Genomic DNA, 16,478 nt, shown 5'->3' on the forward strand with positions numbered 1-16,478 from the left:
GTGATTTAAAATTTTTCAACTGTCTAGTGGATTTATTTTCAAAAATCCACCTAGGTGTACCTCACACACCTCTCTTGCGCCTTTAAAGTGCTTTTCCTTTCTTTCTTCTGCACTTACTGTTCTTTTCCATTTCTTTTCTGCTCGCCACCTCCACAATGGTCTGGCCAACCAGTGTGCTCTGGTGGTGATTAGTATGTCGATTCCTTATTTTTCATGTTTTAGTGCTACCTGTGCCGCGCAAATTTCTTCCTTCATTTCTTTGCTTGTTTTTCTTTACATCACTCTTCCCTTTACAACTTTATCTTAATCACATCTGTTGTCTCCATTAAAGGGGGAAGAAGGGTTGTGTTCCTTTTCTATCCATGCTTTGCTTTCATCTTTCATACTTCAGTGCTTTTCTCAGCGCTTTTCTTCTAAAAGTTAAAAAAATTATTACCCATTCATTACATGTTTAAAAAAACTTATTATCTCATTACATGTTTTAAAATGTATTCTTTATCACATCTATTCAAGATTTATTCACCTTACGCTTTGATCGTAACCTTTTGTTGTGCCTCTTTGAAGTCTCCTTTCTCATTGCAAGGAAGGGAGAAGATGTAGTATGCTGCTCAGCCAGGATGTGTGTATTTTAGAATGTTGAAGGGTAGAATGTTGGTATGCACTAATACCAGCGAATGTTGGTATGATTTAGTCAGTTGCTGTATGGGCTGAGCAGAGCACAAACTGCTCCTGGTGGGTCTCTCCTTTATTACTACTTAAATAAATACCATCTATGAATTTACAAAGCATGGACAACCCTCTCTTATTTCCATTACAAGTTTCTGAGTTAAAACAACACCTTAAGTTGTTTTAGTACGCCTCCAAGACAGTGGACTAAGTTTGCGCACCGCTTGACGAGAAACAGTCAGTGTATTCATTAGTTCAACAAGAGCACATTTTTGTCATTCCTCTTTCGTATTTGAGCAGACAGACAATTTTATCACAAAGTCTATTGTATTTCTTTGACGTTTAAACTGGACACCAGAATTGCCTATTGTGGTTAGTACCGGATTCACAAGCCTTTGAATTAGTGTAACTACCTACCTTTTTCTTTCTATCCCTATTCCTTATCTCACTCTCCTCCAACCTATCACTTTCTTTTCCTTCTATTACGTATCCTCTCTTTCACCCCTCTATAAATGTGATGTAATGGAATGTTCAGACATTCCTCCCTTAGAGACACATCTTGCTAGTGTCAAACTTCCCACCTGCTTGTGGGCCTTATTGCTATTAACTTGACAAATACATCTTATTTTGTACATGATCGGACTCCGTGTCTCAACATCAGACAATTTTATCACAAAGTCTATTGTATTTCTTTGACTTTTAAACTGGTCACCAGAATTGCCTATTGTGGTTAGTGCCAGATTCACAAGCCTTTGAATTAGTGAGAGGAAAAGTTCTTCGGAAAAAGTTGTTGTTGATGAGATGACAATTTAAGAGCAAGTTATCATTTCGTGCCAGTAACTCGGGTTAAATTATCTGATATATTCTGGGGTACAGGGAGAGGTACTTGAAAAAAAATCTAAACGTTTAAAGGCAATATTTAAAAATAAGTAGGTTATCATTGTAGCACTTGTATAGTGCCTCACGCCGCTAGCATGGCCCAGAAGTGTCTTCATAGGCTAACCGGTTGAGACGCATCACAGCTATTCGTGTGGAGGGAGAGTATATGTTCTAGTGTAAAGGATTGGTTTTCTTGAGTGAGGGCCGGAGGAATGCTCCAGTCATGTGGCTGCAGACTTTTAATTGCACATATGCATGTCAGTGAGGCAGAAGGCTGAGAGGTGTATATATACCAATTGACATTGCATTCAAATAAGGCGATCTAATTTAAAAAAAAAAAACTTGTATTGTAATACAATCTAAAAACTTGTGCATTTATTCTGCAGTTGAGCTAGTAATAGTGGCGTAGATCAACACAACCGGGTTTTAAAAGACTATGACAAGACCAGCGCTGGCTGCATCATAGCGCTTTATTTATTTGTCAGTTCCAGCCATGCTGCTGTACAATATGACTAAGAAACATTGGCAAAACTCAAACCTCTTGTAAGTGAGCTCTATTGCCTTTGCCAATGCTTGTTTATAAAGCAATTAGACTTGGATGATGCTTTTTAGGTCGAGCTCTGTCCACTCTCCGCCCAGTTTTTTCATTGGCTTGTGTCATTGTCCATTGTAAACTGTGGCTTTTCATTAGTCGATAGGATTAGTAGTCCCTCCTTAGTACCTCCTTGTCTCTTTTTGTAACCTCCCACGAGGACACCCCCTGTTACGAGTGTTGTTGCTCTGTAGCCTTTATTTACAGCCTCCAAACACTATTTTCTCAAAGAGATTGGTCCTGCCTGCTGTTGCTGCTGGAAAAGCAGGACACGCTCTCTCCTAACGCATTTACGATGCAACTGGTCTCCACTTACGAGAGTTGGAGCTATTGGCATTGTAAATGACAATGCTTTTTATTTATGTGTTTTAAAAAAAAAACATAAATAAAAGGCATTGTCATTTTAAAATGCCAATAGCTCAAACTCTTCGAAATGAGATAACCTATCGCATTGCAAAAAGCTTGTGTTTTTTTAGTGATAAGACTATTTTTATTACAATACACAGGGCTTCTTGCAAACACATGCGAAGCCTACTGCTAGTGCTTCCTGTGCTGATAGAAAGGGTTAACCCTCCGTGCCCTCCACACCCTTGCGTTCGCATGCGTTGGTACATTGTTTTCCTCATCCATGCCTTATTCACAGCCTTTCCTTACAAATTGAAGAGCTGTAACCGAGTTTTAAAAAAGAATTTGATTTGTGAAAGTTACGTGTGTTTCTATGCTTATTTGTTGTTGAGAAGGCAGCTTGGCTTTCTATTTAATTTCTTTTTTAGGTTTGAAGAGTTTCTTTGTTTTCAATAGGGCGCGCAAATCACGTAAATTCTACATGCAAACACCTCTCCCTATGCCAGTCACTGCAATGATAGAGCTCTTTATGGATATGCTAATTTTCTGGTTAGTCGAGCATGGCTATCTCCTTTCTTAACCCCTTCCATGCTGCGCAGATTCCGCCGCTGTGCTGACGGAATCTTGCGCGGGCGGGGTCATGACGGAACGGTTCCGTCATGAGCACAGCTCAACCGTGGCTCATGACGGAACCGTTCCGTCATGAGCACCGAAGGGGTTAACACAGTTACAGACTATTTAACCCTTTCTCGCCACTTCAGACTCCCTGACTCTAATTTGGTATTGTTTGGGTGAAAAAACAATGTTACTGCAGATGTCTTAAAAGGTAAAATGTGTATTTTTAAGCCTTTGGGCTACTTTAGCATGTAAGCTGATTGTAAGGCTCTAACACCTTCCTTTTTTTTTTTTTTTTTTTTTTTTTTTTTAAAAGCAAGCAGGGTCGAGCAAGAAGTTTGGAGTGATGGACGATTGATTACTTCATAGTTGTGTTTATAAGGATACTTATGCAATATTAAAGAGAAAGTTAGCATAGCTGTAAAGATTGCTCTTCCCGCCATGAACTGCATGTGTGTGTTTTTTTGGTACGTAAACATTGTGTGGACTGCTGTAAATCACTGGTTCTGAAGCTTCCCACCGGGACTAAAACCTGCTTCCTAAGCTGCTAAGTTACTGGTTGGGGATAGCAAGCCACATTTGCTGTTCTTTATTGTTGCTCAATAGAGAAAGAATTACTGGGTGATTGTTGCCAAGATGTTAAGGATCAAACCAAAACGTTGTGTTTAGTTACAAAAAAAAGACACCCAAAGCAACATTTACGATGGTATAGAAAGTTGTGGCAATTTTTTGTGCGACCCACGATGCGCTAGGACACTTCTCAATATCATATAGATCAAAATGCTTACACTTTATGCATGAACCAAATGTAATCTGCATGTATAAAATGACAGTGTTAGACATGTCTAATAAGATCTCCCGTCTCTAACAAATGAACTGTTCTCTGCCATTTGCTGGGTTTCACACTTTCCCTTTTCATAGTGCAAGGTAAGAGAGCAGCTTAGCTGTGATACCAGATAACCATAACAGGGAGAAAATGCATTTTCAAGTATGTGAGGAGTGCTCCAAAGGCAAACATTTTTTTTGACTTTGAAAAATTAAACACTGCATGGTGCATTGTAATTGTGTAAATGCCTTTTTCACTACATTCACTTTTCTGTTAAGCTTGTGATTGTATATCATAGAAAAAAGGCACTTCTTTGCATAGCTCCACAGTTTTTTATGAGCAGAGTTGCCTTCATTGCCAGTCATCTACGCAAGGCCACTGCACGCAACGGCACTTCAACAACACCAACAGATGCATAACACCGCCTCAGCATCACTCAGCCCAAGCGCAGCACCACCTCAGAACCAGCGCAGACCACCTCCACACCAGCACACCACCTCAACATCAGCTCTGCACCAGTGCATCACCTCCACACTACCTCACCATCAGTGCAGCATCACCACCTCAGCACAGCACCAGCACAGCATCACTCTGTGCCACCACAGCATCACCTCAGCACCAGCGCAGCATTACCTAAGCATCACTCAACAGCACCACCTCAGCACAGCACTACCTCTGCATCAGTACACAATCTCCTGCGCAGCACCAACACAGAATCAGCACAGCGCCACCTTATCCCCAACACAGCACCAACGCATCACCAGCACAGCATCACCTGAATATCACCAAAGCATTACTCAGCACCACTCTAGCATCACTCCGCACCTTCCTAGCATCACTCAGCACCACCTCAGCACCTCCTCGGCATCACTCAGCACCACCTTAGCATCACACGGCTCCACCTCAGTATCACTCGGCACCACCTCAGTATCACTCGGCACCACCTCAGTATCACTCAGTACCACTTCAGCACCACCCCAGCATCAGCTTAGCATCAATGCAGCACCAACTCAGACCCACCACAGAATTGGTACAGCACCAGCGCAGCACCACTTCAGCAGCAACTCATCACCAATGCAGCACCACTTCAGCATTAGCACAGCAGCACCAGTGCAGCATCACCTTAGCACCAGGTCTGCATTACTAAGCACCACTTGAACACCAGCACAGCACCACCCCAGCATCACTCAGCACCACCCCAGCATCACTCAGCACCACCGCAGTGTCACTCAGCAGCACCTCAGCATCACTCAGCACCACTTGAGCTGCACCGCATCAGCACAGCACCATCTCGGCATCAGCACAGTACCAATTCCTCATCAGTGCAGCACCAACTCAGTATCAGCGCAGCATTAACTGAGCTGCAGTGCAGCACCATCTCCTTATCAGCACTGCACCATCTCTACATCATTGCACCACCTGCGCAGCACCACCTGCGCAGCAGCAATTCAGAACCAACGTATCACCACTTCAGCATCAGTGCAGCACCACCTCAGCACAGAACCAACTCAGCATCACTTAGCACCACCTGAGCACCAGTTCAGCTCCACCACCTCAGCATGAGTCATCACCGTAGCATCACTCAGCAACTCAGTACCACTTAAGTATCATTCAGCATCACCACTTCAGCATCACCTCAGTATCATTCAGGATCACCTGTCACCACCACCTCAGCATCACTTCGCACCACCTCAGTCTGCACTCGGAATCTGGCATCTGTTGATTCTCCTCTAGTTTCACTCCACTGCTCCTATTGTAATTGAGGTAATATTTCCCAACCTCCACCCTCCCGTTGTTTATGTCCCCCTCCCCCATAACAAAAAATGATAACAAATTAGCATTAGAACAGGCAGGGAAAAGTTGCCAGCATTGCATGGACAAAAAAAAAGGTGAACATATTTTTTGTGGTAATTCTGTTTTTATTAGGGTCGTTCAGTTGTACATAAAGTTTCCTTGGTTATATATAGAGTAACAAAAATAGTTATAACACTTTTTTTATTAGGTCTCGCCTAGCGATGCAGCGCATGCATTGCTCGCCATGGCGAGATCTATTGTCTGTTTGGTGGGCGAAGGGGGACAGATGTGCACACGCGCTTGTTTTCCATTGCATTCTGCGTGTCTTTTCATTACAGCGTTTCAGCAGAACACGCACGCGTACGGACAGGAGATCTGCACACACTTGTTTTCCATTGCATTCTGCCGAGTCCCCCGGCCGCGTCTTTTCATTCCAGCGTTTCAGCAGAACACGCATGCGTACAGACAGGAGATATGCTCGTGCACTTGTATTCCATTGCATTCTACCGAGTCCCATGGCCGTGTCTTTTCATTACAGCGTTTCAGTAGAACACGCACGCGTAGGGACAGGAGATATGCACAGGCGCTTGTTGTACAAGCCGGATTTTTTTTTTGCTTCGCTTGTTAACATTGGGCCTCTGTCCTGGGCGTCCCCTTACCACAGGCACTCCGTGTTACCTCAGAGCGGCACGCGAGGACACCAGCACTGTAGGATTCAGCGCGAGTTTTTATAATTAGCAACATCTCTTTAACGATATCTGCAGAGAAAAGTTTGTTCTTGAGCCTCCTCTGGAAGCTGGCAGTGAAGATTACGAGAAGGCCCCATGCGCTCCGCGGCGGTCCCACTACCCAAGGCTCTGCACATCACCCACCATGGAGCAGCAGGCTTGGGCCTCTGGAGGGCTCCTATCTTTAAGAGCGCCCCGTGTATTCTGTCGGAAAAGTAGTTTGGCGAGTTAATGTGCCTGCTGCGGCTGAGCTCTGTGCTCGCCGTGCAAGTCACCGGTTTGATTGGTGAGACCGACATAGCCTTTCAACTTTCTGATGTGATAAAATTAGTTTTCTTGCGTTCATTGGCACCCGAGTTTTACAGTCCTATAAACATGCAAGACTGCGATGTAAGCGCTATATGAAACGTTACTATCTGCTGGTGAAGGGTGCACTTATTGCTTTCCTTTGAGTGATTGCAGTGTGGTATTGTGCTTTAGTATTGTGTCATGTGACTGACGCTCTTGCTGTAAAGTGCTGCTGGGGCCGATGGTATGAAACGTAAATTTCTTGAGCCTCTACAGTCTTAATTATTTTACTGGGAAAGGTGAACTATTGCTTGCGAGAGTCGTTTATGTCCTTCACACCTTAAATTTAGTTTTATTTTTAATAATTGGTGATATATCAACTCCAGTGTTAAATGTTATCTGTTGTAGCGGAATGAGCGGCTGAGACACCCCTGGCGACATTCCAGCCCATAGTCTCCAAGTTGCATGCATGTCCCTACAGCAAGCGCTCAACCCACTGTACTGTTCCACTAGCTGTCTATTCAAGAACATCCCAAGCATGCCCTGGTCCGGGACTCGAAGGGACAGAACTCGGCAGATAAGGCTTTCCTTTCCGTCAACGAATGACCACATTGCCAAACCACTCTTTTTTTGGCGCTGCTCGATAAGAGAGAAACTGTTTGCTTTGAGGAGCGGGGAATATTTACTGTACTTCTCTACACACGAACCGCCGTTTGCTTTTCCTCATCGCTTGGTGGTGGTGGACTTTCGAAGCTTTACTTGTGAACTTTCGAAGATTTACTTGTGAAAGGGCCAGTGTCATTTAATGAAAAAATATAAGCAGGTCCACTGGAAATATGCGGCATGGATGGCTCAAATTATGCAGCAGAGTTGACTAAATCATGTGGCCAGAAAAGGTAAATCACGTGGTGTAATTACCACCTGATTCGTTGATGTTAAAGGTAAGTTACAGCTTCTCTTCCGTGCCCAGCCCCTCCCGAATCCTGATTTAGCAAACCTGCTTCTTGTTTTTCTCCTTGCTGACAGCTCCTTGATCCAAGACATTCTCCCGCTCTCCCTTTCTCTGTCCTTGCAGAATGAAAAGGTGCAGGAGACCGATAAAAATGTGCAATTTATCCCAAAAAGAAAGTAGCACGGTAACCGATACCCAGTGCCTAGGACGTCTCTTACCTGTGTTTTTTTTCGCTGACTGTTGCGGGATCTGACCATTGCTGTTAGGGACTGTCCTGTATGTTACGCAATCGAAATACCTCATGTAAACATAAAATAGCTTTGTTTAATATTCATTACGTACGTTATGCGAGTGTGCACGTGAATGGCAAACTTATACACAAGATATACAGTAAGCATACAATAGGGTGCCAACAAGTCAATACTTATTGCTTCAATTGTAGGGTGGTAGTCAAGATTGTGTTATCTTATCTAGTGACCAAATGTAAATGAAAATAAAAAATACAAAGAAGGGGTTATCTGAGGGAAAGGGACGATAAAAATTGCACAAAATATTTCATACACTAACGTGCAAATATAAATGTAACCTATATGAATTCAGTGCATTTAACATCTTCACACATGTGAAAGGCAAATATCATAACCAGAATTAGGTTATGTAATGAAATCAGTTTATATGTATGATGGTTTTGTATTTCTACACTTCTAAGCATACAGCTGAAAGTCCCAATATGAGGAAGTGCACAGAACACATCTATATACAAGCATTTGCAGTGCACTAGATCTCGCATTTACGCAAGTTTGAGCTATTGACATTGTAAATGACAATGCTTTTTATTTTTGTTTCCGTTTATAAAACATAAATAAAAGGCATTTTCATCTACAATGCCAATAGCTTAAACTCTCGTAAATGCGAGACCTATTGCATTGCAAATGCTTGTTATAACTTTTCAACATGCTGCAAAACATTCACAATGTTCTACAACACAGCTTAAAGACAAATAACAAAGCCAATAGCTCTGTCTAAACACTTGTAGGGTCCCAAATGCGAGACCCATTGGCTATGCCAGTGCTTGTTCTTATTGCTGACATGTGCTTCTGTGACACAATAAACTGTGCAGCTGACCAACTGTGTAAACAGGACTGTGCTTCAATCTTTGTTCAGTATTAAAATGCAAATATTTTATTAATATTTTGCTTTTTGTTCCTCTTAGGCATCACAAGACATCCATGACTGGTTTATGCATCAGATGACCTCAAACTCCTTGCCAATGCACTGAAAAATGCTACTTCTAAAAATGAATTCATTGCAGCTATTAAGAAGAAAATTTGGAAAGTTACAAGTACTGATAACACAGCTTTCATACAAAGAGAAACTACCTATTGTGACCATACATACCTCCTGCTGCTTACTGAACAGGAAAAAGAAAAATAATGGCTACGAAACTGTCCAACCAGAAAAATATGCTGATTTGTTGCGATCTGTCACGTCTTCCAAAGTCAGCTCACAGACGCCTGAGACCTTGTATGAAGAGGACTCATTTTTATTTGGTAAGGTGCTTAAATCACAGCCACCGGTTACTGATATAGACCTCAAAACTGCGCAAAACTGGGTTCCGTTGACTAACCCAGACAAGAGAATCATGTCAACTGAGAGAACTGATCCGAGGATCCCCCTAAAAATCAGTTTACCCTCCAGAAGTGAGGTGCCCGCCAAGATCCCCAGTGTGACAAGAGTTCTTCAGCAGACCATGCCAATGGAGCAGGCATTTTATTTGGAGCGATGGAAACAGAAAATGATAATGGAACTTGGAGAAGAAGGTTTTATAGAATACACTGCTGGTAAGACATCTGTCACAGAACTTCAGCCTAATGACAGCACTATTTGCAGCCAAAGAGTGGGGGACTATATATGCATGCAAATGAATATGGACCGTTTCTGGCTATATATATATACATACAAAATAGTGTGACACATTCAAACGCTCTTGAGAATAAGAATTGTGAAAAAATGCACACTGGGCTAGTGCTTTATCATTTTGCACTCTATTTCTAGTTAAAAACTTTTGTTTTTTGTTTTTCTCTCCTAAAAAACACAAATGTTGATCTACAGAGAGAAATATGCTATTTATTACTATTGATGAGGGAAGGGGTGGGTGTCTTAACCCATCTGGGTACTGGACCTCCCAGACACTCAACAATGACAATGCCTGGTATCCAAGACACTGCCCTTATGCCTGTAAACTATGTAATTATATGAATGTATTTTGTACCAATATATTTTAGATGTAGCCCAGCCACTTCACTGTAATATCTGAAAAGTCCTTTAAAGGAGTTAAGCATTTTATTGTATAAAATGATAGCAGTCATAACAATATAAAACAAGATTGCTAGGACCTAAAACACCTCTGCATAGTAATGGACATGAACCCCTTCCTGAGTGCCCCAACTGTACTGATGTCTGGATCCCTAATGCTGATTTTGTTGTCATAGGCAATCAAGGATCATGTGTGTGCACCAAGACGTAGACCTGTCTCATGGATTGCTGTCGTCTTGTACCCAGAGGGGCACCCAAAGCTCTACCCTCATGGTGGTGGAAGGCTACTGCCTGCATCAGGAATTAAGAAGCACAAAGTCAGGGGTGGCAGCATACTCTGTAGTGATCAGTAGGAGTGAGCCAGTCCTCTTTAACCTATGTTACCAGAATGAGGCCTGCAGGCTCACTCATTCAAAGTTCTGCTGTTGTGTGCTTAACTCACCCCTTGGCCTACATCAGGTTGTGGAGAAGTGCTTCTCAATGCATGAGTGGTGTATCTGCGCTGGGTGTATGTGTGCCTGAGAAGGGTACACTACAGAGATAATACAGTACTGGGCAGTGCCTGCATGATAAATGCATGTGCTGGATGTATAAGAGCCTGTCAGTGGTGAAATACATGAAGTATGTATTTCTATGCAGTGTGTGCATGGTAAATGCATGTGCCGGCCGTATGTTTGCCTGTCAGTAGTACAATTTATGAAGGATATAGCGCTGTGCAGTGCATGAAAGTTAAATGTATGTGCTGGGTGTATGTGTGCCTGGGAACAGTAGAATGCATGGCAGACTCTGTGTTCCATTTTGTGAGACCCAGGCCTGCATGGTGAAACATGGAGAAGAGGTAGAGGAAACCCACCAGACAGATTTGTGTATTGCTGTGTTCCTGTAAGCTGGATTGGACACGCTAGGGCGGAGTGAGCGAGGTTTCAAAGGGTGTTCTTTGAGCCAGAGATTTTACAAGGAAGGGGCCAAGCCATATCACAGGAAAGAGATGGGTGTGATGAAGGATTCATAAAGAGTACGGCTGAGGCCCTGGCACTACCTTTTTGATGCACATATCACTGTGGCTCACATCCATGTTTGAACTCCAGCCACTCCAAAGTGTTATAAAACCTCAGCACTGCTTCTGGATAATGACTAATACTCTGCAACCATTGACAAAACTCCATGCATCAGTCAGGACAAGTTAAGATACTTGTATAGTGTTGTGTTGTGGTTGTTTGAGCACCGTTGTTAACGGATGTGTTTCAGTATTTCTGGGAATCAGAGTTTTACTCTTTAGGTCAGGCGGCACAGTTTAGAATTAAGTAGATTGCAGGCTAATTGAGGATTGAACCCCACCCCACACATTTCTCTTATTTCTAACTGATTTTTGAGCATATGGTAGTTTTAGAAGGTAAGATCTCCTCACACACAAAAGAAAACTATGGAGACTAAATTTGCAGGACAATACAATGTTTTTATAACAGAAGGGAGACACCACAGAATCAAATTGTTAGTTCCCAGAGACCAATCTGTAGGAGATAAAGAGTGATCAGTCAACATCATAGACTGAAGCAAAACAAAAGGGGATGATGGACGGAGTGTTGAACATTGCAAGCACTCACCCCCAGTCAACTGATCTGTTTAATCCATCATCATTCTTTAGCTCACTCCGCCACCCCAGTTCAGACCTGGCCATATGCAAATCAGTCTGACCCTGTATCTCATGGGAACAGTCCATCCCGAACTGCCAAGCCATGTCTTCCCAGGACCGGAAACAAGCATCCTGGTACCGGTTTCTGGCTAATCAGCTGTCATCAGCCAGGCTAGCTTGAATCCAGTGGCAAAGTGAGCAAGGGACCCACGTCTGGGCATACCCTGCCAACTTAGGGCGAACAAAGCAAAACCAAAGGGGATGATCATAGACTGAACACTGAATATTGCTGCATGGATTAGCACATTTTGTAGCACCAAAACGTGAAACTTTTCAGTTCACGGTAGTGTTTTGTTGCAACTCTCATATTTCACCCCCAATCATCAACAAGCATTGGCATAGCCAATAGGTCTCGCCTTTGGGACCTTATAAGTGTTTAGCCATGCAGCACATTTTCCTGGGTGTTGTGCAGCCAGGAATTGAAGAGCTATACAACTGCTACACACTAGTTCAAGTAGTCTGATTTATATGCTTGCATTAGTGAACATTTATGGACACATTGTAATGCACTTTAAAGCACAAGTTGGGAGGCTGAAGCAAAACACAGAGGGAACGCGGAATGTTGCCCTCTGATGGTTTCTGCGAGTTAGATATTCTGACCAATGTTGCAGCTTTTCTCGGTACACGGTGTTCACAGGAAGCAATTGTTTCAAAGCTGATAATGTGCTTTTGCTACTAGAGAGCTTGTTGCCGCAGGCGGAAGATTTACAGAGCTCTACCTGATGTGAACTGACGAAGGTGTTTGTTTTGAAACCAAAGGACGTGTCCTACTCTAGTCATCCGCAGAGTGTGTGTGATCCTGGGCAAATTACCATGTGTCCCCCTTGTACCAGTTGCGCTCCCTATTTTCTAAAATGTGGCAGGATATGGAAAGGAACTAGCTGCATTAAGAACTGTGCGGAACATGACTTCTTTATTTAAAAGTACTAATTTGTACACACTGGTACTCACTTTCCCATCACTGGAAAGTTGGGCTTGGGGATATACACAGAAGTCTGCAACAGTTGCATAAAAAAAAAAAAGAAATCTCACTCATTGCAATTAGTCTTTTTTTAATGGCTTCAACAGGTATTAGGAAGGTCACGAGTATGTGTACACAACAAATTACGGAAAGCAGCATTATAGTCCAATCTGTCCCTGTGGCGTGCTGGTGAGCAGTCGAAGGCGGATGAGCTTGTGAGCGAAGTACAGGCACTTGGAGCCAGTCAGCGTCGCTTACTGCCGAGGCACTCACGTGCTGAGACCATAACTGGGCAGCAAGTGCGTGCGATAAAAGATGCAAACACTCATCCCCGAAGGTCACACACGCCGAGCACGCAAGCAAAGCGGGTTAGAGCGAGGGATAGAGGGGGAAGTAGATTGGGAGGGCGAGGGCAGAGGGCAAGAGAAAAAGGTGATTTAAGAATGAAAGAATCCAGCGATAGTAACCAGTCCCTTATAACAGCGAATAAAATATCCAGAATGAGAGACAGCCGCTTCGCAAGTGGTGCGTGTGCTGTAAGGAAAACAAGAGCCCTGCGCTGTAAACAGACCCTTCAAAGGCCAAGCCCTCACCCCCTGACCCCTCCCAGAAGCGCACATAATCGTAAACAGCCTTGTTAAAGGCACACGCTGTGGAAGGAGTGCAGCTGCCACCCTGCGCACCGCTGCTCGCTCCCGAGGGCAAAACACCATGGGAGTGACACATTGGAAAGGAGATGGGACATGCACCTGCCTTTGGCCATTTGCGTGCGTTCATTATTGAAAGACACAAGCAAAGGCCAATACAATGTGTGGGAGGTGTGTTCTGCTGGGGTTTTCGGATCAGATAGAACCCGCTCAACAGAGCCTCTTTAACCCAGCCAGAACGTTACCCCCTCCCTAGGGCCTATTCACACCTAAGAAACCACATATATATATATATATATCACCTAAGGACAGGGAATTCCTACTATATATATATATACCAAGACGTCTTATAATACAAGTGGCGGCCTCGCGGTCCTAAATGGACCCAGGACTTCCTACCCAGACGGCAGCCTCAGCCTCGCGGTCCCAAACGGACCCAGGACTTCCTGCCCAGACGGCAGCCTTAGCCTCGCGGTCCCAAACGGACCCAGGACTTCCTACCCAGACGGCAGCCTCAGCCTCGCGGTCCCAAACGGACCCAGGACTTCCTGCCCAGACGGCAGCCTTAGCCTTGCGGTCCCAAACGGACCCAGGACTTCCTACCCAGACGGCAGCCTCAGCCTCGCGGTCCCAAACGGACCCAGGACTTCCTGCCCAGACGGCAGCCGTAGCCTCACGGTCCCAAACGGACCCAGGACTTCCTGCCCAGACGGCAGCCGTAGCCTCGCGGTCCTAGAGGGACCCAGGACTTCCTACCCAGACGGCAGCCTTAGCACAAGTTCATCCTATAATTACCACGACATACAACAAGGGAACCAGTGTTACTATGTATCAGATCACACAAAGACTGCTAGTTGAGCACAACCTGTTCCCCAGTTCGAGGGGCTCCTTTCTCCCTTATTCAGTTACCACTTACCTGATCAGGATTAACATCTGTTCATATCAAGTCACAGCTGACTAGAAGAATAGGCTACCCTCTTATACAAGAACACGCAGCACATGTTGATTCACTACAAACTGGATACTTTATTTAGTTACTACATACACGCTCACAGAATACATATCACATATAACCTGCAAAGAAAAGTGAAAGATTAAGTTGTACACTCTAATAAAAAGGGGTTGACATCACCTTGGTCGTATGTAGCCTGCACTCAATGGTCATCTAGGTTCCCTTCTCGTCTGTGCCTCGGCTTCGCCTGGAAGTCACACCTCCGCAGTCACGGATCTACCCCCCTCTTTTTCTCCGAGTCACTGGGACCTCTTCCTCATCGGCTACTCTCTTTTCTATGGCTATTCTGTTAGAAGAATATCTATCTCTCGGTTTTTCTCCACCTTCAAGTTTGTCATCTGTCTTCCCTGGAATAAGTAGTAGCTTTACTGCTAACGGCCAGGTGCCGCCTACGGACTAAAAAGCAAGTGCCAGTATCTGCCTCAGACTTTCACTAATATAGAGGTGCATTTTCTCATGGAAAATTCCAGCCCGTAACCTGCCGCCCACCAAATTCTTGTACCTCCCCATACCAAGGACACGTTCCCAGCCGGCCGGCCTGATGTAGTGTCTTCGGCATGAAGAAAAATACAATCCTTCGATAAGGGCCGGCCTGAACCGGTTCTCTCCAAGCGAATAACACCTCATAACTAAAACATCACCCTCGACCTAGAAACTTTCCAAGCTGCCGGAGCGGAAAGAAAGATGGAGTCTCTCCCGTTTAAGGCCTACCAGGCCTGGATTCAGCACGGCTCCATGAAATACCCTCACTATAGAACAGATTACCCCTAATACTAACGAATCTATCCTCTAGGATATATGTGCAAACCCTGATCTATGGGGAAGAACACAGGATCATGTCGAAGGGCCTAATAAATAGGCTCTATACACTACTCTAACCCTTAGACTTGGATGGAAAGAGACTGAAGTCACATTAGTTCCCCTTAATCACAAGAAAGCCGGGAAAATCGAGCAGTACATTTCACCCTTGACTTCAGTCTATTATACATTCATTAAACGGAACTAACATCTGTGGAAGAATAATATGAAACAAAGCTAACTGATCTATGTCTAGTACCGAGTGTACAGAATTGAAGTAGTGAAGGAATACACTGAATAAAGCAACAGATAGAAATCAAAACAGCAACAGCAATCAGAATACCACCTAATGTTTGACGTAGCATATGTACATCAGGCAACCAATTAAAGAGCCAGTCAAACCCGCCCTGGTCAACGTGTTTTCTAACTTCTTCCGTTAAGTCACGCAACTTGTCAATATGTGCACGAATGGATTGTGTATGATCAGACAAGTTAAAACAACAGAGACCTTCAAAATCAGAGCAGTCATGTCCATGTTTAAGCAAAAGATAATCAATGGCCGCTCTATTTTGCAAAATGGCCCTACGTTCACCCTGGGCATCTAGTAGCATGTCGGACAGGACTGTAGAAGTATGATTAATGGATTTCACCATCCAGCAGGCCATTTTCCCAATGGATTTGGCATTATAAACTGCCAAAGCAGGAACACCAATAATTGAAATAGCTAGGCTAAGGTATTCAGACTTGGAATATAAATGCAAAGATGAGTCACAATCCTCCTGTAACATCACAGTATCTCGAATCACACGAGAGTTGGCATTCGGATGCGACGAGAACATCAGTAAACTGAGTCTCGTAATGGCACAAGGGCCTCCAGAAATGTTTGCAGGGACATATGGCCAGGAAGTATTACCACATGAGAAAAGCCATCCGGCAGGTAGTAACATCGTGCGATAATGACTGGGGGTAACTACCAAACTATTGCAAGTCATATTGTTCTGAACTGAAACACATGTGGTCGGTGTCCTTTGAAAGCACAAAGTCCGTTCATGAGCTGTAAATGACGTGGCGCCTTTTAGTTTTAGGCGTAAACATTCAGAGATCGCACTAGGATTACACGTAAGAAAGAAGCATAAGTCACCTTGTGTGATATTATAAGTAACTATTTGGGACTGGATGGGGGGTTGCTCGTTCGGCAGTTCAGTACATAAAGGGCAATACACATGGGTAGCAAAATCACCCAGGAGAACATTGGGACGAGCCTTTGAAACATTGAAGATGTGAATTAGAGTTTCCAATGAGGCAGGAACAGCAACCAGACAGGTCGCCAGGATGTCATGTACAGATCTCATCGGTGTCAGACAGA

At 43.9% G+C, this 16,478-nt stretch overlaps 1 protein-coding gene across 1 annotated transcript in view; it reads left to right on the forward strand.

The window, feature by feature from the left end:
* Positions 1–16,478, forward strand: part of MGME1 (mitochondrial genome maintenance exonuclease 1) — a 142,456-nt gene that overhangs the window by 3,923 nt on the left and 122,055 nt on the right. Inside the window, exon 2 of the mRNA XM_085611759.1 lies at positions 8,899–9,526. Coding sequence (XP_085467885.1) covers positions 8,968–9,526 — 559 coding nt within the window. The 5' untranslated portion in view covers positions 8,899–8,967. The remainder of the gene's footprint in view (positions 1–8,898; positions 9,527–16,478) is intronic.

Source organism: Triturus cristatus, chromosome 6 (assembly GCF_964204655.1).
Source record: "Triturus cristatus chromosome 6, aTriCri1.1, whole genome shotgun sequence".
NCBI classification, from domain to species: Eukaryota; Metazoa; Chordata; class Amphibia; order Caudata; family Salamandridae; genus Triturus; species Triturus cristatus.